The sequence below is a fragment of the Phyllostomus hastatus genome, unplaced genomic scaffold (assembly GCF_019186645.2).
Source record: "Phyllostomus hastatus isolate PE091 unplaced genomic scaffold, TTU_PhHast_1.1 phas_contig_40, whole genome shotgun sequence".
NCBI classification, from domain to species: domain Eukaryota; kingdom Metazoa; phylum Chordata; class Mammalia; order Chiroptera; family Phyllostomidae; genus Phyllostomus; species Phyllostomus hastatus.
Window position 1 is genome coordinate 42,134,712 of NW_025333872.1, and position 27,978 is coordinate 42,162,689.

Sequence of the window (27,978 nt, forward strand, 5' to 3'; positions counted from 1 at the left end):
GAGCTCTAAGTCCCGCCTCTGCGTCCTGGTTGCGCTCTGGCATTGGCAGAGATGCCGGAGAGAGCTCGCTGTGCCGAAAGGATTCCGGGCTGTCTTGGGTCTGGCAGGGTGCGTAACTTGCTGCCAGAGTCTGGTCCGTACGGGGCTGCTGAGGAAGAAGCTGCATGGCGAGGTAGTGCCTCGAGCGGAGGACGGCGGCGTCTGGGGAGCCAGTGCGTCGAAGAGAGCAGCGGAGTCGGTGAGGGCTGGGCGCGCCTGAGGTCCGGGGCCCGCAGGTAGTCGGGTTCTCGTCGCCCTCGGTTCTGGGTGTTGACTCACACTCGGTCCATTTGGTCCATTGGAGAGGGTCCAGGTGGTGCTGGGGGCAAGCGCACGGAGGAATTGCTCTTTCTCCCCCACTTTCCGCCCCTCCCCCAACCCCCTCCAATAGTCTGGTCTGGGAAGACGAGGTGCTCTTAAAGGCTTTTTGAAGGGATTCTTTGGAGGAATGGGTTTTCATAAATGTAAGGTGATCATTGATGTTGGTTGTTTCCGAGATTGTTTTGGCCCAGAGAAGTTTCTTGATCTCCTGTCCTTCAGAGATCAAATTGGCTCTGATTCTTCCCTGGTCTTTTCCTAGGTTCTTCTCTGGTCTTTTCCACTCTTTACAGCTAGCTCCAAACCTTTCACCTCTCAAGGCCCCTCTCCCATCTTACTCAGCGCCTCCTTGGAAGGGGACAGAGACATTTAGGGCACGAATTCCTTCCTTTCCTACTACAGTTATCTTCTAGCGTTTCTTGCCATTTTACAACTAGGTGTTTCCATTTGAAAGAAAAATTATGTTCATTAATGATTATTTTCGATTTTGTCATCTGGCTTTGCAGAGAGAGCTAGGATCCAGTCCTAGATTTGCCACTTACCAGCTGATTGACGGGAGTATGTTTCTTAATCATCTGTATCTGTTTACTAATCTGTATAAAGGAAAAAGAATAGTAGTATATATCAAAGGACTTGTGGAGGATTTAAAATAAATTTTTTTAAGAATTTGGGAACAGAGAGAGTGTTACCCTCTTTTTTAAAAAAATATTTTATTTATTTATTTTTAGAGAGGGGAAGGGAGGGAGAAAGAGAGAGGGAAAAACATCAATGTGTGGTTGCTGGGGGTTATGGCCTGCAACCCAGGTATGTACCCTGACTGGGAATCGAACCTGCGACACTTTGGTTCATAGCCCGCACTCAATCTACTGAGCTACGCTAGCCAGGGCTTAAAGTAATTTTTTAAAATAATTGATTTATTTTTAGAGTGGGTAAGGGAGAGAGAAAGAGAGGGAGAGAGACATTGATGTGTGGTTGCCTTTCACATGCCCCCAAAAGGGACCTGGCCCTCAACCCAGGCATATGGGCGCCCTGACTGGGAATTGAACCAGCAACCCTTTGCTTTGCAGGCCCGTGCTCAGTCCATCGCGCTACACCAGCCAGGGCTGAAGTAATTTAATAATGTATTTAGAATATTTAGATCAGCATTTGGCACATAGTGTTCAGTATATGTAGTGTTGTTATTTTCCTCCTTCATATTCTTCAGGGATCGTGCTGTGTTAGATTTATCCTTTCCTGTGAACCTAAAAATATGCTCTCCCTCTCCTCTGGCTTTTTTCAGTTTTTTTTTTCCTCTACAAATGCTTATTTCATTCCCTCATTTTTTTAAAAAGAAAACTTTCTTTACATTCTTTTTAACACATATCACAAAACACTAGGTGATCCTTCTCTTATTTGCTTCACCTTTGTATCTGAATTTATTGGAATTGTTTCTCAAAAGATTGAGCCTGCAGCTCTTTTTTTTTCATCATGTTTCTCAGGGTTTAAGATGTTGCTTCTGCAATTTTCATATATATAACGTTCCTGTCAGTAGCAATTCTCATTGTATATTGAGATCCTCAATTGGAGGAAGGTGAGAGCAAGTGTGCAAAAGTCCTCCTTTCTCTTCCCTGGAGATCTGATACATAATCCTTTCTCTTTTCCTCCCTTCCTTTCTAGGACAGTCATTGGCCTTTGTGATTCCAAGAAAGTAATCTCAATTGTAACAGTTAAGTCTTGATTTCGGTACTATATCCTACAGTTTCCAGCTATGTTTGAGACATTTTAACCTAGATGTCCTACAGATAGTTCAACATATCTTCTTTGGCTCTTAATTTTCAGTTCAGAGTATGAATACTTTGTTATCAAAGTTAGGAACCTGAGGGTTGTCTTAATTAATTGAGAATTTCACTAATTCAACCTTTTTTTTTTTTTTAATCATTGTTATTACTGCCAACCTGCTAGGCCCTGTGCTGAGAGCTGGGGATGTAGTGGTGAAGAGAACAGAGTCTAACAGAGTCTGTCCTGGTCTCCATAGAACTTATAGTCCAGTGGGTGAGATGGACATTTCTCCAGGAACACCACAAAAAAATGTAATCATAAGCTTATTGGATTCTCAGCTTCATCTACTCTACTGTTGATTCCCTGAAAATTATTTTTAATTTCAGTTAGTGTATCCTTTATTTCTTACTGGTTTTTTTTTGGTTTTCATGGCCTATTTTATGCTGTTGTAAGTTCTCTCTAAGTTCATCTACTCTTCACCTAAGTTCATAGAGCATTCTTATAATCAGTGTTTTGAACTCTGCATCTAGTAGGCTACTTGTCTCCATTTTTTTATTTTTTAGTCCTTTTTCTGGAGTTTTGCTCTGTTTTTTCATTTGGGACATGTTTCTTTGTCTCCTCATTTTGGCAGTCTCCCTGTATTTGTTTGTATGTATTAAGTACAGTTACCAGGTCCCCTGGGCTTGGTAGTGTTGCCTAATGTAGGTGTCTTGTAGGGTCCAGTGGCACAGCCTCCCCATTCACCCAAGCTAGGCATGCTGGGTGTACCTCTCATCCCTGTCACCCTGTGTGGGCTGTGTACCCTTTCCTGTTGTAGTTGAGTCTTGATTGCTGTTGGCACATCAGTGGGAGGGATTCACCCCCAGCTCAATTGGCAGCAAGAACTGGCCACAACCACTGTGGAGGATCAGCTGTGCAGAGGCCTACCCCATGGAGCAGGACTTACTTCAGTGGGGCTCTGGTACCCACTGAATCTGCCCCTTGAGTATGCCACTTGTGGAGGTGGTTGGGTGGTGCTTTAATGTGGTTTGAAGCTGTCCAGCAGGTGTGCCAGTTCTGGGGCCTCCCAGGATGTGCAGGCAATGTCATCTGCCACCTGTGCTCTGCCTGGGACCACTCAGCATGAGCTACAAAGTGATCTGCAGGTGGCTGCTACTTGTGCTGGGCTTGGAGGTATCCAGGAGAGGCCAAGCTACAAACCAGGTTTGGCTGCCGCTAGTGCCAGGCCTGGTCAGATAATGCTTGTTTGTGAGATTTTAGGAAAGTCTGAAGCATAAGTCAAGACAGGCCATGGGTATGGAAAAGCCACTGAAAACAGCTTGGGTGGGCCCACAAAGTTAAGTAGGGCAGAGTCTCAGGGATCACCAGGGCAGAGCTAACTGTATGAGCCAGGTTGATAGAGACCCAGATATGGCACCCAACTGGCTGGCTCTCTGCGGGGAGGACGCAGGAAGGGAACAGTGACCTCTGCTTGCACTTCTGTCTGGGAGAAAGGTGCCCCTGGAGCTCTTACTCTGATGCCGGACAGTTCAGTTCCTTTTTATGTGTCCCTGGTGCCTTTGAGCTGCTGCTCCAGAGCTGGAGCTCAGAGCTAGTGAGTCCAAGTAAGTCTGTGTATGGGCCCTTTGAAGAGGAACTGCCTGGGACTCCATAAGCACTGTGTCTCCCTCAGCCACAGTCCTCACTGGATTTTACAGCTGGAAATTATGGAGACTTCTCTTCCTGGCACAGAACCTTAGACAGGAGAGTCTGGTGTGGAGCTGGGGCTCCTTGCTCCTGAGTGGGGAACCTCTGCAGCTGAGATATCCCTCCCAGTTTTGGTCTGCCATACGTTGGTGTGGGACTTACCTGTTTCTTCTCTGCTTCTACCAGTCTCGATGTGGCTTCTTCTTTATATGCTTACTTGTAGGACTTCCATTCTGCTAGATTCAGGTGGTTCTGACTGATGATTGTTTTGTAGTTTAGTTATAATTTTGATAAGGTTGTGGGAGGAGATGAGTACCACCTTTACCTATACCACCATCTTGACCGGAAGCCCCCATCTAACTCTGAAGATAGCGTAATGGAAGGTAGAATGAAGAAGGATTGAGGCTGTGGATTTGTGGAGACAAGAAAAGAGGGACATAAGCATCAAAGGTTGTAGCTGTAGAATAAATTGCAGATTTTATGTGAAATATTGTGATGGCAGATGGAATGGCTCTGGTTCCTTGTCTAATGTTTGAGGTCCCTTATCCCCCTACCGCCCCCCCAAAATGGATGAAAAACCATGTTTAAGCCCTTGCAAGACAAAGTCTGTTGTTATGCTGTGATAAGGGAGTGTTGGGCATCTAGAGAAGGGTACCATCATATAAAGGACTAGATTCCTTCAGGTTTTGCTGCATTTAATCAATGGTGCAAAACTAGCATCCTGGGAAGAACCCTGTCTGAACCAACACAATTTCTGTATTATACTGATATCACTTCTCTATTTGTCAATAATGAATGCACAGGCTTGCATTATAGAAACATGATGTGGTGGTACAGGATCAATTGTGTAGCTGAATGTGGCAGGTAAGGGGAGTAGTGTGAGGAAAAGTAGTCATAAACATTTCTGGGAAAGGTTTTGGGTTCTGTGCTAGGAAAGCTTTACTTGCTAATGTTATTTTGGGTAGTTCTTGAAGGTTTCTGACCTGGGAGTGAAACACAGGCTAGACAAAAACAGGATTAATTTTTATTTCTTTTTTTTTAAATATATTTTATTTATTATGCTATTACAGTTATTCCATTTTCCCCCCTTCACTCCCCTCCACCCTGTACACCCTCTCCCACCCACATTCCCCCCTTTAGTTCATGTCCATGTGTCATACTTATAAGTTCTTTAGCTTCTACATTTCCCATACTATCCTTACCCTCCCCCTATCTATTTTCAGCCTACACTCTATGCTACTTATTCTTTGTACCTTCCCCCCCCCCCCCCCCGTCCTCCTCCCACCCCTCTGTTGCTAGCCCTCCATGTGGTCTCCATTTCTGTGGTTCTGTTTCTGTTCTACTTGTTTGCTTAGTTTCTTTTGGTTTTGCTTTAGGTGTGGTTATTAATAATTGTGAGTTTGCTGTCCTTTTACTATACATGTTTTTTCTTTATCTTCTTTTCTTAGATAAGTCCCTTTAACATTTCATAAAATAAGGGCTTGGTGATGATGAACTCCTTTAACTTGACCTTATCTGAGAAGCACTTTATCTGCCCTTCCATTCTAAATGAAAGCTTTGCTGGATAGAGCAATCTGGGATGTAGGTCCTTGTCTTTCATGACTTGGAATATTTCTTTCCAGCCCCTTCTTGCCTGTAAGGTCCCTTTTGAGAAATCAGTTGACAGCCTGATGGGAACTCCTTTGTAGGTGACTGTCCCCTTATCTCTTGCTGCTTCTAGGATTCTCTCCTTCATTTTTACCTTGGCTAATGTAATTATGATGTGTCTTAGTGTGTTTCTTCTTGGGTGCAACTTCTTTGGGGCTCTCTGAGCTTCCTGGATTTCCTGGAAGTCTATTTCCTTTGCCAGAATGGGGACGTTCTCCTTTATTATTTTTTCAAATACGTGCTCAATCTGTTGCTTTTCCTCTTCCCCTTCTGGTACCCCTATAATTCGGATGTTGGAACATTTAAAGATGTCCTGGAGGTTCCTAAGCTTCTCTTTGTTTTTTTTTGAATTCTTATTTCTTCATTCTTTCCTGTTTGGTTGTTTTTTTCCTTCCTTCTTGTCCACTCTATTGTTTTGAGTCCCAGTTTCTTTCCTAATATTGTTGGTTCTCCGTGCATCTTCCTTCATCTCTTTTATGGTAACCTGCATTTTTTCATGTAATTTGAGCCCAAAATCAACCAATTCTGTGAGCTTCCTGATCACCACTGTTTTGAACTGTGCATCTGATAAGTTAGCTATTTCTTGGTCGCTCAAAAGGATGAGTTCTGGGGCACTGATTGGTTCTTGTATTTGAGCCATTGCTCTCTCTTTTTTTCCCGGTCTGGTCACTCTTGTTACAGTGAGGGGTGGAGCCTTAGGTGTTCACCGGGGCTGGGCACCCCAGTCACTAGATTGTGACGTTGTATGTGGGGGCAGGGGCGGGAGGGAGCAATGGCGACAGCCCCACTCTCCTGGGATCTCAGTCCCTTCCCTGGGGTCCTGGGCTGCGCGCTCCGCCCTGGTCCACAATCTCTGCCTCACTGGGTCCGCCAGTTGCCGCTTGCGTACTCAGGGTCCACCCATTGCGCGCCCTGATGGCATACTCGCTCCCGGTTGCCTTAGGCGCCCAGGTCTCCCCGCACTCCACATGCTGCGACCAGCGCTCGTCTCTGTCCCTCCTACTGGTCTGGATGAATGGGTCTACTTCAACTTCTTGGCTGTCTGACTTCCATTCAGATAAATCCTCTGTCAGTTCTGGGTGTTATTCTGCCTCTAAATTGTTGTTGTTCTAATCTTGGTTGTGCGTGGAGGTACGGTGCTTCCACCCATGCCTCCATCTTGCCGGAAGTCCAAAAACAGGATTAATTTTTGCTTCAGTGTGGAAAATGGTGAGAGGGAAAAGATCATGGTAGTATGGAAACTAGCCAGGAGACTTTTATAATAATTTAAGTGAGAAATAATTATATATCAAACTGGAATGGAGAATGTAGGGAATGAAGAAAAAACAGTATATACCTCAATTTTATTTAAAGGAATAACATAAATTGTATCTCTTGTGGTAGATCCATGACCTTTGTTTTCAGTATGAATCCAGGGATTAGAGTTCTGGCTTCTTTCTTGCATAAAACATACCCATGACATTGCTTATGGTTTCCAGCACTTTTTTCATTAAAGTGGAGTAAAATACTTGTTAATCAGTCTGAGTATAGACTAGATTTTCCTGTCCACTGTTTTCGGTTATCTTATCTTCGCTTGATTTGATAAGCAATTGTATTATGTGTCTTGGTATTCACCTTAGAGTTTTTCTAAAACATTTAGCCTAGTTTTCACTGGAAAATAACTCCCGTTGGTAATGTAATGTTTTGTCATATTATTACTCAGAAAAATAAGGAAATAAACATAATTGGGTTTGGTAACAAATGCACCTGGCTGTTGGTGAGTGTATATCTTAATTGGTGGGAGCAGAAGTGTGTAGGCACAGTAATGACCTCATGTAGGCATAGTTCATTGATCATAGGCAACATCCATCAAGTTTAACTGGCATAATGGAGAATTTTAGATGTTAGTTAATGTCAGATGAGTCAGGCTTTTTTTGTTTGTTTTTTACTGTTTTGGATTCTTATATTGCTTTCACTCCTGCCACTGCAAACAGCACTTCATTAAATATTTCTATATAGTCCTCACTGGTATGACTCCCAGTTGGTTGGACATCACCCTGCAAAGTGAAAGGCCACCAGGGTTCAATTTTTGGTCAGGGTACATGCCTAGATTAGGGTTCAGTCTTGGTCAGGGCAAGTGCTAGAGGCAGCCGATCCATATTTTTCTCTCATTTTTCTCTCGCATCAATGTTTATCTCTCTTACATCAATTTTCTCTTTTTTCTCCCTCCCTTCCCCTCTCTCTAAAAAAATAAATAAAATTAAGAAAACATTTTTGTACAAAACATTTTTGTAACTGTGTGCTTGTATATCTGTCAGATTACTAGATATAAAATGGTTGGGTCAAAGAGTATTTACATTTAAAAACTTGGTAGCTATTATCACAGTGCCTCCATAGAGCTTGTACCAGTGTACATTTGAGTGATGTATGAGAACACCTGCTTTCCCACACTTTTACCAACCTAGTATAGTATTAAATTCTTTGCTTTTTGCCTGTTGTACTATCTTACTGGTGAAAACACGTATGCTTGGCATCCCTAAGACTTTCCCCCAGGTTTGATGATTTGCTAAGAGGACTCACAGAATTCACCACGTCTTTGGACTTATTTGGTATGATAGCTGGCTTATTTTAGTATCAACATTAGTTTGTGTTTTGGTCTATTTTTTAAAATTAGTATCATTTATCTTGTGGCATGGCTTAACCATATTATCAAGATTAATATTATTGTCTTACAGTTTTAGCTTTTGGAAAATGTTAGGCTTTTTTGTGTAATGATAGTGAACTCATTCATTCCAGTTTTTTAGTATGTGTGTTGCTGAAGTGAGCATGATAGTGAACTCATTCAGTGTGTCCAAATTTGAAAGTTGCTTTTACAATATTTTTAAGATTTTTATTTATTTATTTTTAGAGAGAGGGGAAGGAGGGAAAAAGAGGGAGAAAAACATCAGTGTGAGAGAAACATTGATTGATTGATTGATCAGTTGCCCCTCACGTGCATCCTGATTGGTGGTGGGGGCAGGGGCCGGGGGGGGGGGGGTGCGGAAGACCAGGGAACCGAACCCACAACCCAGGCATCTGCCCTGACTGGGAAACCAACCAGCGAACTTTTAGCTTTGCAGGTTGACACCCAAACAACTGAGCCACACCCATCAGGGCTGACAGTTGCTTTTTAACTTACAGCTAGGTTTATTTTTTGAATTGTGAGATTGATTTTTAACAGTAGAAAATCTTTATGTTTACTATTTTAGATGGCAACTATCAAAAGGAAATAGGACCATGGCAGCAGATGATGACAATGGTGATGGAACAAGTTTATTTGATGCCTTCTCTAGTAAGAGCTCATTTTCATTGTCTTTCTAAATTTAATTACAAAATCATTTACTTATTGAAAACACTGTCATTATCAACTTTTTCTCCTCACAGATAAATGAATTAACACAATGAAATGCCCAGCAAATAGGAAGTGCCCAGTAAATGTGAACCTTTTTGTTATATGCTTTTAAGCTTCTTTAAAAAAATTATTTATTGATTTTAGAGAGAGAGAAAAGGAGAGAGAGAAACATTGATTTGTTGTTCAGCTTATTTATACCCTTACTGATTGAGTCTTATATGTGCTCTAACTCGGGATCGAACCCACTACCTTGGCTTATTGGGATGATGCTCTAACCAACTGAACTACCTGGCTTGGGCTTAAGCCTCTTTAGTATAATAAATTAACAACTACTATGAAAGATAACCAAGACCTGGTGGTAAAATCAGCTCATAAAATAGAAATATTTTAAGTAATGTGTGGAATATAAACTTTCAGATCCTTATGTGACACTTACTAGTTCTTTTGTCTTAATTGTGATTATACTATGACAACTTCATTAAAAATTTGGTACTGTAGATGTATGTTTATTGACATGTTATGCTGTAGAATGAAAAGGATGTTGTAAAACATGTCTAGTAGGATTCTATTTTTGCTTAAATATCTTTTTAAAAGTTAATATTTGTAGATATGGAAGGATTCACACAAAATATAGTCAACATAACCACTCTGGGTAGTATTAATTTGTTTTTTGGTGTTAATTTTGGTGTTTTTTTGCTGATGTAGTTTCAAATGATTACACTGTTATATATTTCTTTATGATATTTTTCTTTGAAATATTTGAAACCAACAGAAAAATTAAAAGTGTAATAGCCCTGGCTGGCGTAGCTCAGTGGATTGAGCGCAGTCTGCGAACCAAAGTGTCGCAGGTTCGATTCCCAGTCAGGGGACATGCCTGGGTTGCAGGCCATGACCCCCAGCAACCGCACACTGATGTTTCTCTCTCTCTCTTTCTCCCTCCCTTCCCTCTCTAGAAAATAAATAAATAAAATCTTTTAAAAAAAAAGTGTAATATAATGAGCACCTTTACTTTTTATGTAGTTTCACAAATGATTAACTTTTACTATATTTGCAACTCTTACTATTTTGAAGGACAAAACTGCATTGTTAATCTCATTTGCTGGAAATAGCTATTTTTATTTTTACATATTACTCTCTCACAAGTTCCTATCTACATTACTTGGCATTTTCCTTTTTACCACATAACATAACAAGATTTCATGTAAAATTTAATTTCTATAGCATTTTCATAATTGTGTTTATTTGTTTGGAAATAATTTCAAGCTTGCAGAAAAGTTGCAAGAATAAGAACATATAAAGAACCCTTTACCTGGTTATGCCAGTGGCTTTATCACCATGTACATACTCTCTTTTTTAAAGATTTTTATTTATTTTTAGAGAGGGGGAATGGAGAGAGAAAGAGAGGCAGGGAAATATCTATGCTTGAGAGAAATGTGGATTGGTTATCTCTTGCACATCCCCATATGGGGCTGTGGCCCACAGCCCAGGCCTGTGCCTTGACTGGAAATCAAACTGGCAACCTTTTGCTTCATAGGCAGGCACTGAATCCACTGAGCCATACCAGCCAGGGCCATACTCTCTTTTTAAACACACACACACACACACACACACACACACACACACACACTTTTTTCCTGACCGATTTGAAATTAAGTTGCATAAATCATGGTCCTTTATTCCCAAACACTTCAGTGTATTTTCTATAAGAAAAAGTTGGGCCCTGGCTGGTGTGGCTCAGTGGATTGAGCACCACCAGCTTGCGAACCAAAGGGTTGCTGGTTTGCTTCCCAGTTAGGGCACATACCTGAGTTGCAGATTTGGCCCCTGGTAGGGGTGTGTGTGAGGGGCAACTGATCGATGTTCCTCTTTCACATTGATGTTTCTCCCTCTCTTCCTTCCCCTCTCTCTAAGAATGAATTAATAAAATCTTAAAAAAATAAAGAAAAAAATTTCACTAAGTGAAAAAAAATCAGTTTAACTAGTTTTTAATTTTCTTGCAGCATCTCCTCTTAAAAGTAATGATGAAGGTTCTTTGGACATATATGCTGGGTTGGACAGTGCTGTTTCTGGTATGTTAAGTTCTATAATACAATAGTTTAATTTTGTTCAGTCTATTGGAAGTGTTTATTTTGTTACTAATTTTAGAGTAACTCATGGATCTTAATCTGCCAAATTTTTTGAAATGATTACACATAGGTAATTATTTTCTTGCATAAAGCTTGATCAATAAGACACATTGACACTCAGGTTTCTTATTCACCTAGGTCTCAGATTTAACTGCACCTTGTGCAAAAATATTTTGTGTCATTGAAATACAACTGGTGGTCTTGTCTGTACATGTATTACTACTGCTCATACTGTCACAGGATACATGATACCAGAACTTTTGAAAACGATAATTACTATAAATACTTTCAGATGTATTAGTAAGAGTGTGATATGCAGAGTTTCACGATCTATCCAAATTGGAAACCTTTTCCATGATCAAATCTGTCAAAACTTTGAACAGATATCGTCCTCACACCTAACCTGTTAACACAAGCATTTTAGGTAAATTGGTTTTCCAACTCTCATCTGTGAAACCATTATAGATAGGGATGGAATGCAGGAGATGGAGAAACGTATAGCCTGTTGAATTGTGATAGAAACAACATCCAAAATCTTAACACATAATTTTTTTCACCTGTGTTGAGATATAATTGACATAAAATTATATAAGTTTAAGGTGTACAGTGTGTTGATTTGATATATCCGTATGTTGTAAAATGATTACCACCATAGAGTTAGCTAACACCTGCATCACATTACATAATTACCATTTTGTTTTTGTGGTGAGGACATGAAGATCTATTCTCTTAGCAACTTTCAGTTATATAATACAAACTAGAGTTAGTAACATAGTTATTCTTTTAGCAGCTTTCAGTTATATAATACAAAATAGATAACTATGTACAATAGCTATGTACAATAGCTCACCAGAACTTACTCATCTTATAGCTGGAAGTTTGTACTTTCATCAACATCTCTTCCCCCACCACTCCAAACCCCTGGTAACCACCATTCTAGTCTCTGTTTTTGTGCATTTGGGTTTTTGAGATTCCACATGTAGGTTATATCATATAGTATGTGTCTTTTTGTGACTTATTTCACTTAGTATAATGCCCTCAAGTTTCATCAGTGTTGTCATAGATGACAGAATGTCCTTCTTTCTCATGACAATAATAATCCAGTGTGGTGTGTACACACACACACATCTTTACCCATTTATCCATTGTTGAACATTTAGGTTATTTCTGTATCTTGGCTGTTGTAAATAATGCTGCAGTGAACATATAGAGTGCAGATATCTCTTTCATTTCTTTTTGATATATACTGAGAACTGGGATTGCTGGATCATATAATAGCTCTGTTTTTAATTTTTTCTTTTCCATAGTAGCTCTACCAGTTTACATTCCCACTAAAAGTGTCCAAGGATTCCCTTTTCTCTACATCCTTGCCAATACTTGTCTCTTGTCTTTTTAATGATAATTGTTCTAACAGGTGTGAGGTGATACATCATTGTGATTTTGATTTGCATTTCTTTGATGATAAATGATGTTGAGCACCTTTTTATGTACCTTTTGGCCATATTTGTATGTCTGGAAAAATATCCAGTTCCTTTGCCCATTTTTTAGTGAGATTTTTTTGTTGCTGTTTTGAGTTTTGTGAATTCTTTATATATTTTGGGTATTAAACTTTTTATCAGGCACATAATTTACAATTATTTTCTCCCATTTGGGAGGTTTCCTCTTCATTTTGTTGATGGTTTCCTTTGCTATGTAGAAGTTTTTAACATGATACAGTTCTACTGTTTATTTTTGCTTTTGGGGTCAAATCCAGAAAATCATTGCTAAGACCAATGTCAAGGAGCTTACCCTGTATGTTTTTTCCCCTAGGAGCTTAATGGTTTCAAGTCTTATATTCAAGTCTTTAATTCATTTTGAGTTGATTTTTGTGTATGGTATAAGATAAGAATCCAGTTTTATTCTTTTGCATGTGGCTGTTCTGTTTTCCTAACACCATTTGTTGGAGAGACTATTCTTTTCCCATTGTATGTTCTTGGTTTCTTTGTCATAAATTAATTGATCGTGTGTGAGTTTATTTCTGGGCTTTCCATTTTGTTCCGTTGATCTATATATTTATTTTTATGCCACTACATACAGTTTTTATTACTTGAGTTCTGTATTATACAGAGTCTAGCAGAAGTAAGGCCTGCTTGAGTGTGGTTGGTAGGTTAATAATATGGATGTAGTAATTTATAGTTTTAGTATGAACATTTCACCTAAAATGTCATAAGGTGTGCTTGAGTGGGATTGTTATGTTATAGAATTACATACTTATGATTTTGTAATAAAAGATTTTGTAATAAAAAGGGGTGTTATTTGTACTGGACCATGTAGTTTGAAATAAAAAATTGTGATGCCTCCAGCTTTGATCTTTCTTAGGATGGCTTTAGCTATTTGCAGTCTTGGTGGTTACATACAAGTTTTAGGGTGGTTGTATTTCTGTGAAAAATGACACTGGAATTACAGTTTTGCGTTAAATCTGGAAATACATATTTTACTGAAAGGGTTTTTTGTTTGTTTGTTTGTTTGTTTTAGACAGTCCTTCCAAATCCTGTGTACCATCCAGAAATTGTTTGGATTTATATGAAGAAATTCTTACTGAAGAAGGAACTGCAAAGGAGGCGACATATAATGATGTATGGGTTGCCAGAATTCCTAAGGATGTTTTTCTTCTCTTTTGTAGCTCATTATGGGCATTTGCTTACTATTTGTACAGACATTCTTTGTTTGGGAAGTAACTCAGACTAAAAGAACATCTAAGTCAGTTTCTGCCTTCCGATCTGCTTTTTAAGACAATGTTTTCTGAATGAATGCTTATCTAAATTTAGTCATAACTTTGCTTGATTATATTTAAGTGTCTAAATATGTAAAAGCAGCAGGAAATCAGTGTGATATAACATTTTTTATCTTTTCATGATTTGTAATGTTATAAAATGTCCTAAGACTTAAATCAGAAATTTCTTTCTACCTTATTTGAATTCAAGGTTTGGACAGTGAATGTGAAACCAAACAAAATATATTATTGGTAGGGAGAACTTTATTTTTATTTTATTTTAATTTTTAAATTTTTTATTGAAATTATTAGGGTAACATTGGTTAATAAAATTTATATAGGTTTCAAGTGTGCAATTCTATAATACATCATCTGTATATTGTATTATGTGTTCACCATCCAAAGTCAAGTCCCCTTCCATCACTATTTATCTTCTCCATTACTTCTACCTTCCTCACCTCATTTCCCTCTCGTAATCACCATACTGTTAGGTATGTGTTTAAGGTGAACTTTAAAAACCAATAATCTTACTAAATATCTGTTAGTAGAAATAGACCTCATCTACTCTTTTCAGTGGGTTGATTTGCAAAATTTTAAACATTTTGAAATGCCATTTAAGCTAAGAAAGTAATTTAGAATTATGGTTAATCTTTTTATATCTTACAGTTGCAAGTAAAATATGGAAAATGTCAGCTACAAATGAAAGAACTAATGAAAAAGTTTAAGGAAATACAGACACAGGTATCATGATAGTAAATATTTTATTTTCCCTATTTTAAAATCAAAATTTAGTAAAACTTTTTATTAGAAATTAAAATGCCAAAATGTTGGCAGTTTACATAAGGGAACTTTCTTTTTTTTTTTTTAACAATTTCTTTTGTTTTTTAAAGATTTTATTTATTTATTTTTTAGAGAGGGAAGGGAGGGGGAGAGAGAGAGAGAGAAACATCAATGTGCAGTTGCTGGGGGCCATGGCCTGCAACCCAGGCATGTACCCTGACTGGGAATTGAACCTGTGACACTTTGGTTCACAGCCCGCGCTCAATCCACTGAGTTGCGCCAGCCAGGGTGGGAACTTTCTTTTTGATATTAAATGAAATAGCAAGTCTGATAAAACATGCATAATTTCCCATACAGTTGATGTAGGAAACTGCTTGTTTTGTTAAGTGACCTTGACATAAAAGATCTGTTAGCTAGTTAACTAGATAAATAATTGAAAATTCGTAGAGATGAGATTAGGTGGTTTAAAAGATAATGGTTTGATGAGCAAAGATTTAGAATGGCTGTTGGGGTGAAATGGCAATACTGTCACAATTTTTGCCAGAGGGATTTTGTAACCATGTTACAAAAACCAGGACTGTCATGTGTCTTGTTCTGATTTTTATGTTTTGGTAAAGTTTTTCCTTTTCCCCCAAAGAACCAGTCAATCTAGATTCATCCTTTGTTCACCTGAGAATTAGCATATTGTTGTAAATTAAAGCTAAGTTGTTAAATATAGATTTTTAGTATTTTTAAAAAATTTTTTATTTGTTTATTTTTTAGAGAGGGAAGGGAGGGAGAAAGAGAGAGAGAGAGAAACATCAATGTGCAGTTGCTGGGGGCCATGGCCTGCAACCCAGGCATGTACCCTGACTGGGAATTGAACCTGTGACACTTTGGTTCTCAGCCCGCGCTCAATCCACTGAGCTACACCAGCCAGGGTGGTTTTTAGTATTTTTATTTTCAATTTTTAAGATAGTGACCCAGGGAGAATTTTGCTGTTAATTTTAGTTCTTTCTTTTTTTTTTTTTTTTAAATTTTGATCCCTATTTTAAATAGTTTCATTTTAAATGGCCTTTCTCTGGTGCCATTTATCTTCTCTGAATCTTAGCTTTCCCAAATACTTTTTTGAGAATTACATATGATAATATGTGTTGCCTGGCATTAGTTTAAATTCAATAATCATTAGCTATTATAAGTAGTAGCTTAATAATCCTGTAGATATCTATTTTATTAAATATATTACGTTTAGAATTTCAGCTTAAAAAATGAAAACCAGTCCCTTAAGAAGAATATTTCAGCACTTATCAAAACTGCTAGAATGGAAATAAGCCGCAAGGATGAAGAAATAAGTAATCTTCATCAAAGGTATAATTGAGGGGTGTGGATCTGTAAATTACATGGTTGTTATGTGGAATATTTTTAACTTTGGAAAGATATAAAAATCATGTCATTTATTAAATATGTAAGGTTTTACTATGAGTGACTAATGGTATATAGGATTATTAAATAGAATATTGCCACATACCTCTCTGAGTATATTCTGTTTTCTAATATAGTGGACTCTGTTACTCTTTGCTTTTTAGATGATGATGGTGTATATGTTACAGGTTCTTTTAGGCCCCCACCAAATTATTAAAGTATCAAGAATGCATCTGTGCTCATATCGCCTATCAATAGACAACCCTGAAACTATCTCTCAGTTCTATATTCTTTTCCCTCTCAAATGGATTTTCTATTTCTCTCTCTCTCTTTCTCTCTCTCTCTCTCTCTCTGGTTGGGGGCAATTTTCTGCTCCAGAGGATTTCATCTCTCTCCTTTCCTTCATAGTCAAACCTCCAGAACTCTAAACTTTCTGTCTCCATTTTCTATTTCAACTAACTCTGGAACCCAGTACACACTGACTTCTGTTGCCATTGGTCCACTGAAACAGCTGTCATATGGTTAACAGTGACTACCACTAAATGTATCATATATATACTTTTTAAATACGTCAAATGGTATTGGCTTCTCATTTTAACTTATTCTTACATGCTGTTTGACACAGTTGACCCTCCTGTCTTGAAGTAATCCTCTCCCTTTGGCTTTCATAATTTTCAGTTTTCTTCCTAAGTGAGGTTTATTCTTCTGTACTTGGCTAAGTTGGAATTCCTCAAAGCTCAAATCTATGTCCTTTCCTTTCTCTATCAGTATTTTCTTGTGAGGTAATTTTACACACTGCATCAGTTCCATTCATACATAGATAACTACTTCACATTGATATGAAATTTTCAAAATTACCTCATTCAAAACTGAATTTATGATCAAAGCTCTTCTGTTGAGCTCAATGGATTTCTCATTATTTATTCAGCTGGTGCAAGCTAGAGACCTATGTGTAGAATGAGCCTATAATTTATTGCCCAAACCAGAACACTTTGGAGAATAGAAGGGGGTGCTATTGATATTTACACTGAGATTGCTTGGCAAACTGGAGAACATAGTCACCCTGCCTATGGAGGAGTTGTCACTGACACTTACCTCTTGATCATCCCTCACTTCCAAGTTCATTAATCATTTTCTGTTGATTTTTATGTTTTTATAATCTCAGATAATTTATTTCTCTCCATTTCTACTATCATTGCTGTCTAGCATCTCTTATCTGAATTGGCCAGTAGTCTTTGTGGTGGTATCTGTATCCATTCTTGCTCTAGAATTATGTCTCTTGATATTAAAGTTACTGGACACTTGTAAAGCACAAGACTTACATCTCACTATCACATAATCATCACATCTTATTCTCTTTCTTGGATCTACTCCAAGAAAAGATCTATTCCATGCCTATCTTTTTGGCTTGTAGATGGTTGCCTTCTTCCTAGGTCTCTTTATGTTGTCTTTTTTCTATATATATCTCAGTTTCCAAATTCTTCCTTTTTATAAGGACTCTGTTCATAATAGGTTAGGACCTCCACCATACTGACTTCATTTTAACTTAATTACCCCTGTAAAGATCCTATCTCCAAGTAAGGTCACCTTTTGAGGTACTGGAGGTTAGGGCTTCAACAAGTAAATTTTGAGGAGATGACAGTTCATCCAACAAGATACATGTAAGTTTGACACATTGCCTTTGGTAAATTCTTATTACTCATACCTTTATACAATGTAAAACTAGTTTTCCAGCAGATGTCAGTCCCTGAATTTTAAAGTGTACTAGGTGTGATTAAAATTTGGATTACTGAAAAGCAGTAACTTTGTTTTTTTCTTATTCTCTATTTCTTTATAGATTGTCTGAATTTCCACATTTTCGAAATAATCGTAAAACTGCACGGACATCAGATACAGTTAAAACAAAAGATCTTACATCCAGATCTTGCCATTCGGATGATTGTGCAAAGACTGATCACAGAGTGAAATGTGATGCTTCTAAAGATGGACATCATAGCACTTCACTGCCAAACATTGAAAAGGAAGTAAAATTGCATTTGGAAAAGAAGAGCACTTTGCATTTGCCTACCTCTAATGAAAAACACTGCACCAATGGCATTTGGTCACGTTCCCATTATCAAGTTGGTGAGGGTAGCTCAAATGAGGATAACAGAAGAGGGAAAAAAGATGTTGGATATAGCCAATATAGTAGAGGAACTGATAGAATACGAAAAGACTTAAACACTAGCAGTGGTGATGGCGAACCAAGGAATATAGAGGCTAGTCAAAGGCTACAAGGACGTCCTGAGAAATATGGTAAAGGTGAACCAAAGGCAGAAAGCAAAAATTCAAAGTTTAAAAGTAACACGGATTTGGATTATAAAAATGAACGTTTTGGCTGTTTCTGGCAGAAAGAGACCTTTAGAGACAGATCACATACTCGAGTAGAGTCGCAAAGTGACAGAAAACTACAAAGGCAAAATGAAAGATTACAAAATATGAATAAAAAAGAACTTAAATCACAAGACAAAGAAGAAAGAAAAGTTGATCAAAAACCTAAATCAATAGTAAAAGACCATGATTATTGGAGAAGATCTGAACGAACATCTCTTCCTTATTCCAAGAAAGATATAAAATCTCATAATTCAAGTAAATATCATCAAGAAGAGAGAAGAGAAAGGGAAGATGGTAAAAGAGACAGGGGTGTGAGTAATCATAGTTTTCAAGAAGGAAGATGTTCATCCTCTCTTTCAATCAGTAGAACTCACAAACACATTGACTCTAAGGAAATTAATGCTGTGCACCAACGGGAAAATACACCTTTAGAAGCAGAAAGGCATAGAACTGAAGATAAGAGGAAAAGAGAACAAGAAAACAAAGAAGAAAACAGATATATGAGAAATGAAAAAAGAACACCTACAGGGCATTTGCAGAAGACTAACAAGGAAGCTAAGCAAACCACTGCTGACTTAAAGAGACAGAATGGTCCGAAAAATGATAAAGGTGAAGTCTCATTAGGTGTTTCTGAAGGCCCAGATAACAAAGACCTTGCAATTAAAGCTGAAAGTGGTTCAAATGAAACAAAAAACAAAGACTTAAAGTTGAGTTTTATGGAAAAGTTGAACTTAACTCTTTCTCCTGCTAAAAAGCAGCCTATTCCTCAGGATAATCAGCATAAAATAACCAATACTCCACAACCCAGTGACATGTGTGATTTGGAGTCCTTGGTGCAGGATAAAACAGTGACATGTGTTCCCTCTGTGAGTGAACGTAGTACAGAGGAAAGCAAATTAAAGTTATTGGAACCAAAAGATACTCTTGCAACAGCAGCAGCATCTGAACCCAGAGCTGGAATTCCAGAAATGAAAATGGGAGAAGAAAATTGTTTGTTAGTTAAATCTGTTGAGAATACTGTGCATTGTGACTTGCCCATTTGTGGTACAGAGACCTCCTCAGCACCTGTAGAAATGGAACAAACAGAATCTTTGTTTCCATCATCAACAGAAATGGAACAAACCATTCATGGTGCAAGGGCAGCAGTTCCAATGATAATGGACATACTACAGACAAATGTTTCTCAAAACTTTGACTTGGAATTAGATACCAAAAGAAATGATGGTTTAAATTCTTGTAGTATTTCTGAAGACATGGAAATGAAGGAGGCTTTTTCAACAAAAGTGGCCAAATCCAATGAAAGCATTTTACAGTCTTCAATTGAAAAAGCTGGTGTTTTGCCCGCAGTCCTTTCAGAAGTTGATGACCCAAAGTTGGAGCCTTCTGTTGAAGATACACTTCTGGTTGAGAATAAGTCTTGTCATTTGGAGCCTTGCTTACCTAAAGAGACTCTAGAATCTTCACTCCAGCACACTGAGTTAACAGACCACAGAATGGAAATTGGTGAAACAAACTCAGTATATCAGGATGAGAACTCAGTTCTGAGCATTGACCTTAATCACCTGAGACCTATTCCAGAAGTCATTAGTCCCCTGAATAGTCCAGTGAGACCTGTAGCAAAAGTACTTAGACTGGAAAGCCCTTCTCGAGTTCCATTATATAATAGCCATAAAGGTAATCGTTTATATTATTTTTAATAACATATCTTTTTGTGAGGATGTAAAATACATAAGCAAGATAAAGTAGTACTTTTTTGATAACATAATGAACACATTCAGACTCCCATGGTTAAGTAGAAATTGAGCCTTAAGTCTAAATTTAGGTCTTTTTTTTTTTTTAAGATTTTATTTATTTTTAGAGAGAGGAGAAGGGAGGGAGAAAGAGGGGGAGAAATATCATTGTGTGGTTGACTCTTACGTGGGGCCCACTGGAGATCTGACCCGCAACCCAGGCATGTGCTCTAATGGGCAATCGAACTGGAGACCCTTTGGTTTGCAGCCAGTGCTCAATCCACTGAGTCACACCTGCCAGGGCCTAGGTACTTTTTATTTATACAAAAAAAGGGGGAATGGTAGGACAGATTATTTTAAATACTCCTTGCTTGTTTTTAGATATATTTTTATTGTTCAAAAGCCATCATCAGATGGTATTGAGTACATGATACTGCTAACCTGAGTAAAGATACCTGAACAGTTGGTAGGTGGTTATCCAAATGACCAGACTCTACCTTGTAACTGTTGTTAGACACCTTCTAAGCACCTTCTGAGAACCAGTAAAAACTAATGACGTGAATAAGTGTTAGGCATTAAATTTTGCTTAAGGGAAAAAAGCTATTAAAATAATGAAATGCCTCTATTTAATTTTTTGTTATATTTAGTATGGAAATGTCAAATGACCTAAGATTCAGTGGTCATGTGACTACAATATACTTTTTTCTTCCACAGATGTGTTTCCACCAAATTCAGCTAATTCTACCTCCAAGAGTCAGTCTGACCTCAACAAGGAAAATCAGAAACCAATTTGCAAATCTGTCAAATTTACAGAAGCAGACTCCCATAAGAATTCATCTTTAGATGAATTAGAAGAAGGAGAAATTATAAGTGACAGTGAAAACTCTAAGCAGCAAAAAAGTTTTGAAGAAAGTGCCAAACCTAGAGTTTCTACTGAAATGCAGAACAGAAGAACTAGCCCAGGAAGTAGGAAAAATACAGGACATTTGGATAAGGACAAAAGGGAAACATCTTCTATAAAAACTCAGCAGACAAAAAGGAAATGGAATAAAAGACAAAGTGAATCCAGTAGATCTTCAAAAACAGAGAAGAAAGATAAGACAGTGAGCACCTCTGTCCTGGAAAAAATAGTTCCAATTATTGCTGTACCCTCTTCTGTACGAGAGGTTATGCACATGTTACGAACGATAAGAAAACATGTAAGAAAAAACTATATGAAATTCAAGGTAAAATTTCCATTGAAACAATTTCATAGAATTATTGAGTCAGCAATTTTAAGTTTTACATCACTCATTAGACACCTTGACTTATCCAAAATCTCTAAGTCAGTGACTACTTTACAGAAGAATCTTTGTGATGTTATAGAATCCAAACTTAAGCAAGTTAAAAAGAATGGCATAGTGGATCGTTTATTTGAACAGCAACTACCAGATATGAAAAAGAAAGCATGGAAATTTGTAGATGAACAACTTGATTATTTGTTTGCAAAGCTTAAGAAAATCTTAATAAAATACTGTGATTTCACAAACTTTGGTAGTGACAGTGATGAAGGGAAATTTGAAAAAAATAAAGAGAAAACACAATATTCAAATTGTCAGAAGAGGAATGTGGTCAACTCCAGCAAAGAGATGCTGAAAGAGAAATCCTCAAAATCAGAAGATTCTATTTATAATAGATCTTCACTGGGATGTAAAAAGTCTGAGGAAAAACGTCAAGACCAAAATAACTCCAATATTAACACAGTAAAGCATGATATTAAAAAAAATTTTAACACTTGCTTTGATAATATTAGGTGCTCTCAATCTGAAGAGCACTCCTTGGAACTGAGCTGTCTGAACACCCCAAAGCCAGGAAAAGTGGAAGGCAGCACAACAGAGGACACACAGACTTCCCAGCATGCAGCTTTGAAGCCAGAACGCTGTTTTGAGATTCTTACTGAACAGCAAGCATCTAGCCTCACTTTTAATTTAGTGAGTGATGCACAGATGGGTGAAATATTTAAAAGTTTGTTGCAAGGTTCTGATCTTCTGGACAACAGTGTTAATTGTAATGAAAAAAGTGAGTGGGAGTTAAAGACTCCAGAGAAACAACTGCTAGAAAGTCTTAAGTGTGAATCTATACCAGCTTGTACAACGGAAGAACTGGTTTCTGATGTAGTTTCTCCATGTCCTAAAATGATTAGTGATGATAATTGGTCATTATTATCATCTGAGAAAGGTCCATCTCTGTCTTCAGGGCTTTCATTGCCAGTTCATCCTGATGTGTTGGATGAAAGTTGTATGTTTGAAGTGTCCAGTAACATAGCTTTAAGTAAAGATAATGTATGTAGTTCAGAAAAGAGCAAGCCCAGCATTTCTTCCATACTTCTTGAAGATCTAGCTGTATCTTTAACAGTGCCATCACCTCTGAAGTCAGATGGTCATCTCAGTTTCTTAAAGCCTGAAGCTTTGTCTAGTTCAACTCCTGAAGAAGTTATTAGTGCCCACTTTAGTGAAGATGCCTTACTTGAGGAAGAAGATGCATCTGAACAAGATATTCACTTAGCTTTGGAGTCAGATAATTCAAGCAGTAAATCAAGTTGTTCATCATGGACAAGTCGGTCTGTTACTCCAGGCTTTCAATACCACCCTAATCTACCCATGCATGCTGTTATAATGGAAAAGTCCAATGATCATTTCATTGTGAAAATACGGCACACGGCACCATCTGCCTCTACTAGTCTTACACAGAATATGGTGGCTAGTGAGTCGTTGGCATCTTTGCCCAGAGTGGGAAAGGAAGCTGATGATGCAGCAGAGAAGGAATGTATTTCAACTCAGGACACAGCTTTTAAATCTGTGGAGGAATTGAAACATTCCAATGAAAGTGTTGACAGCAACAAATTAGCTCATGAAGAGCAGGGCTGTATGATAGAAACACAGGTTCCTGATATATATGAATTCCTTAAAGATGCTTCAGGTAAAGTGGGTCATAGTAATGAAGTGACTGATGAATGCTTGAAGTTGCATCAAGTATGGGAACCAAAAGTATCTGAAAGCATTGCAGGATTGCCTTCGATGGAAGACATTCCACATTCTGTTGAGGGCCATCTTCCAAACACGTATGTAGACCTCACAAAAGATTCAGTCACTGAGACTAAAAACTTGGGGGAGTTGATAGAAGTAGCAGTTTTAAACATTAATCAGTTGGGATGTTCTGGAAGCAATTTGGATCAGAATGCTCAAATCTTAGACAATGTGCAGCCTGATACTGTAGATGCTTTTATTGATTTGACAGAAGATGTTTCAAGTGAGAGTAAAAGTGAAGATAACCATCCTGCTTTAGCAGTTGGACACTTGGGGTGTCAGGTGTTTTGTATAGATGAAGATAACTGTAAGGAAGAAAAGGTGCAAGTGGCAAGCAAGCCTTCAGAATGCATGGTTGAGGAAGCCTATATCGATTTGACCTCGGATTCTCCTAATTCATGTGAAGTAAAAAAGGATTTAAGATCGGAACCGGCATCAAATTCTGATAGTTCAGAGTTGCCTGCAACTTTGGATAATGCTCACAAAAAGAGAAAAAACCTTTCTAATCTAAATAATTGTCAGAAGAAACAGAGAAAGGAAACAGACTTAACCAGTAAGGAAAAGACCAAGAAAATTACCCCAAATTCTGGTGAGAATGGTGAAGATCACCAAAGAAAAGCCAGTAAGAAAAAGGCCCCTGCAGCGACTAAAGATCCCTCATTAAAGGCAAGCCCAGGCATTAAGGACCCACCAGCAGCATCTGGCGTTTCTCCTACAAACCTTTCTGCGAAGAATATTATTAAAAAGAAAGGAGAAATTATAGTTTCATGGACAAGGTAAGGATCTTAATGAGACATTTAGATCACCAGGAAATTTTGAGAGGCCAGAAATCTATTCTGTCATGTCATCATAGTTATATCCTATCCTGAAATAAGGAAAGTGGGGACGTCAAAAGTAGCCAAAATTAATAGAGACACGTTCTGGGATAATCTTATAGCAGTGCCTCTTAACCAGGGATGTGTGTTAGCACCATGGATAGAACTTTTCATTGAGTTTTAACCTCACTTTTTTAATTAAAAAAATACTTTTATTTGTAAATAACTGGTATAATCACATTTTAGAAAGGAGGAATGACAGGTGGTGAAATACGGCAAAAAGCCTGAGACTTTATAATTTGAGTTTTTTCCCTAAAAAAAGTTTTGTAAACAGATTGTACTTTTGACTTTTATGTGAACTTTTTAAGAAATGCAGATTTTGGGATGGGAGTAAAAGACAGAAAACTACTTGAACAACAATTTAAAAAATAATAAAGAAAAAATGCAGATTTAAAGACCTTGTTTGAGACATAAGCGTAGCTACATTTGGGAGCCATTGGACTCTCAGTGGTTCATGATCTTCAAACTTAACTAGAATGCGTAAGGAAGGAAGCTAAATTTTGTTGAATTTCAGGTAACTTAACAGCATAGTAAAATCTCAGATTGTAATAATAGACACAGGAAATTGGAAGGTTTGGATTCTATTTACCTTTGTTCTTTGGCTTATTGAGTCTGTCATTATGTTTGGGCCCCAGTTTTTAAAGTAAAATTAAAAATCTATACTTTTGTCATTAGAATAATCAGTATGTTTATAAAATTTTGGAAATACATATATGAGCTTAAAAATAAAAATCATCCATAACCTTATTTTTCAGAGATAACCATTGTCCATGTTTTGATGTACACTTTCTTTTTTCTTTGGGTTTTAATAAAAATGGCACCTCCTATTAGTGGACATTAAGGCAGTGGAAATTTTGTTAGCTTTCTGCTGTAATCTACAAAAGCTAAATAACATTTTCCCTCCTTAGAAATGATGACCGGGAAATTTTAATGGAGTGTCAGAAAAGTGGGCCATCAATGAAAACATTTTCTTATGTAGCTGCCAAGTTGAATAAAAATTCATCTCAGGTAACTTTGCAAGTTCTACATCTCTGTAGTTTCACAAACGTTACTAGTCTATTTTTAAAAAGATTTTACTTATTTATTTTTAGAGGGGAAGGGAGGGAGACAGAAAGAAAAACATCAATGTGCAAGAGAAATATTGATCAATTGCCTCATGGGCACCCCAGTTGGGAACCGGGCCTGCAACCCAGGCATGTGCCCTGACTGGGAATTGAACTGGCAATTCTCTACCAATCAGACACGCCAGTTATGGCCAGATGTTACTGCTCTAAATACTTAGACTTCATTTTCAACATGTTTAAAACATATAGATACTACTATAAAAGTATGGCTTTTCATGTGGGACTGTTAAAAACTTGGTGATTGTGGAAGAACAGTCCTGTTTTTTTCTTTTGTCTTACCAGTTTGATCTCAAACAATTTTGTAATGTTTACTTGTTTAAGAAAGGTTAAAATGAGACTTGACTTGGGGTGATGAACACACAATACAGTATGTAGATGATGTATTATGGAATTGTATACCTGAAACCTATATAATTTTATTAACTAGTGTCACTCCAATTAAAAAAGTTTAATATTGAAAGTTAAACTAGCAATCACCTTTAGTAGGAAGATACTTATTCTTCTAGACATTATTTCTTTACTATTAACAGTAACTTTCTTTAGATGGTTTGTAAAAATAGCTATTACAGGTTTTTAAAAAATCTTACTGAGGTATTTATAATTAACACTCACTTTTAACTTTCCAGGTCTCAGAAAGATTCCAGCAGCTATTGAAGCTCTTTGAAAAGTCAAAATGCAGGTAGTTAATGGTTATACTACAGGAGACTCGTACAATAAATATTAGCTACTGTAACTGCAGTTAATGGCCTGTTAGTCACTGAAGATGTGAGTAGTGGGTGAGAGACATCCAGTTGATTTCCTACTTCCTTCACAGCTTGGAGGATGATTGCTCGTAGTAGTCTTCTAAGGTCACCACATCCACAGGACGTGCCCAGTTGCAGTTTACATCATCATGGCATTCCTCCTTAACCTTCTGACTGCTGATGAGTCTAAGGTGGGGGGAAGTCCCATTCAATGATTAATAAGAAAATTTTTTATAAGTGAAAAATAAAGTGTTTTTGAATAACAGTTTGTTTCACAGGCAATGAATTCTGTGCATTCATAATATTTTTTGCATACATTTCAAAAAAATTTACATTTTAAATTTGGAGTGCTAAAATAGTGTGAAATACAAAATAGACATCCATAAGCAATTCCATTGTCATCTGAATAGACGACATGATTTACCATGTAAAATTATTAATAATGTTGATAGACATGTTTCCTCAGTTTTTTTAGAGCTATTTTTGTACAGGTTTGTTAAGGTAACAGTGTTTATCAGCAGGATTTCTTTGTAAGAAATCAGTTGCTTACATATTTGGACTTCACGTAAGAAAAATTGTAAAGATATTTAACATAACACTTTTTCAGTCGACTTGTAGTCATAATTATTTAAATGCAAAACACCCAATGTTAAATTAAGTTCAAATTAAATTGGAATGGAAACCATATTTGGCCATAGACCTCAGTGTGAAAGGGTTCTTAATATAGTTATAAATCTTTTTCTAGGCTGGATATATGTAAATTTACATTTTATATGTAAAATATAAAATGTCTATATAAAAGAGTAATTTGAGAGGAAATGGACATTTTATATGTAAAATGTCTATATAAGATAGTAATTTGAGAGGAAATGGTTAATTTCAGTATCCTCTCAAAACAGCTAGTTTGCTAATGAGATCAGAAGGTATTTGGTAATTTATTGTAAAGTTAAAATTCTATATAATTCAGAATGTGAGATTTAATAATGGAGAATTTGAAAAAAAAAAGCTTAGTCTAAAGAACCTTTAAAAATAGTTTAAGGCAACAATGACATGATTATTTTTCAGATTTGCTGTACTTTAAATTTTTTACTACCTTTAAGAAATTAGACCAGATTTTTTGTTTTACCTGAATGTTATCTTAAAATGTAACTTTCATTCTCTTATGAAGATAATGTATATTCATGGAAGAATTAACTTGTTTTTGGAAGTGATGCTTATTAGGTTGAAATTTCCAAATTTCATTATAAATCTTTTACTGAATTTGATACTTGAGATTTTATTTGCTTGCATGATAGCATAATTAATGTGTTATTTCATTCCTGGTTTGTTTCTTAACTGATTCCCCCCCACCCAAGTACTATAGTCTCGTTAAATTGTTTTCAAAATCAAAGTGTAATGGTGAAGTTTCCAAACTTATTCCATAAAAAGCTAGTCTTTAACATCAATATTAACTAAGTGGAGCTCATTTAAAAGAACAACACTTATTAAATGGTGATATAAAAATAGAATCATAACTTCAGCATTTTCTTACATTACAGATAAGCTGCTGAATTCCTTGGAGTCTTAATTGATAATGCTTACTGCACAGGAGCTTCGAATTCCTCATGTTTTAAATGGGGGAGCAGAGGGCAATTTTATGACTTTTGATTACTAGATAATCTACATTTGCTATAACTTGCTGACTCTTTAATCTCAAGTCAGCTTGTCCCAGTCATCAGTCTGATTTGCTTATTGGTTATTGGTCAAGATGCTTATTTTTAAACAGGTTAGAATTTGTTATCAAGATAAAAGCAACAACAATATAATATTGAGACCTTAGTTTTGATATTTCAAAGAAATGAGTTTTTCTAGATATTTAAAAATACTTTTGTAGCATTAAAAATTAACTGTTATTTACCTTGTTTTCATATATTTTTATTTGCTTTTCTAATTGCCTCTCATTTTGGTAAATTGTAAAGTAACTTAAATAGTGTATCTGTAAATATGTATACTTAAAATGATGTAAAATACTTTGTGTGTATCTGTGTTTGTGTGTATCATACACATATAAATGGCTTTACCTAGCCAAGGATTTTTTTTTATCTGTATAAAACTTTTTGTATAAAGTTTGCTTTGAATATCAGTAATGTATAAATAAAACCATGTAAAGTTCTGTTATAGTTTGATTAGAACTTTTTTTTAGTGTGTTTAG

At 36.9% G+C, this 27,978-nt stretch overlaps 1 protein-coding gene across 5 annotated transcripts; it reads left to right on the forward strand.

The window, feature by feature from the left end:
• Nucleotides 1-59: 59 nt before the first annotated feature.
• CASP8AP2 (caspase 8 associated protein 2) lies at nt 60-27,925 on the forward strand. Of its 5 annotated transcripts, XR_006786143.1 has the most exons (12): nt 102-238; nt 8,676-8,758; nt 10,819-10,887; nt 13,459-13,559; nt 14,363-14,437; nt 15,708-15,823; nt 17,715-19,924; nt 20,695-23,821; nt 24,829-24,928; nt 25,671-25,723; nt 25,859-25,978; nt 27,326-27,925. XR_006786143.1 is itself a non-coding variant. In XM_045843114.1 (11 exons), the coding sequence occupies exons 2-11, from the start codon at nt 8,704-8,706 to the stop codon at nt 25,878-25,880; spliced, it is 5,928 nt and encodes a 1,975-aa protein (XP_045699070.1). In that variant the 5' UTR covers nt 60-275; nt 8,676-8,703; the 3' UTR covers nt 25,881-27,925. The 5 variants fall into 5 exon arrangements, 4 of the variants coding, with proteins under 4 accessions (XP_045699070.1, XP_045699071.1, XP_045699068.1 ...); XM_045843114.1 differs by having other exon boundaries at nt 60-275; nt 25,859-27,925; XM_045843112.1 differs by having other exon boundaries at nt 25,859-27,925.
• The last annotated feature ends 53 nt before the right edge of the window (nt 27,926-27,978 follow it).

Coding starts and splice junctions, on each gene's coding strand:
- CASP8AP2 (XM_045843114.1), top strand. CDS start 8,704: ATGGCAGCAGATGATGACAATGGTGATGGAACAAGTTTATTTGATGCC. Junction 10,888..13,458: donor GTTGGACAGTGCTGTTTCTG/GTATGTTAAGTT, acceptor TGTTTGTTTTAG/ACAGTCCTTCCAAATCCTGT. Junction 14,438..15,707: donor TTAAGGAAATACAGACACAG/GTATCATGATAG, acceptor TATTACGTTTAG/AATTTCAGCTTAAAAAATGA.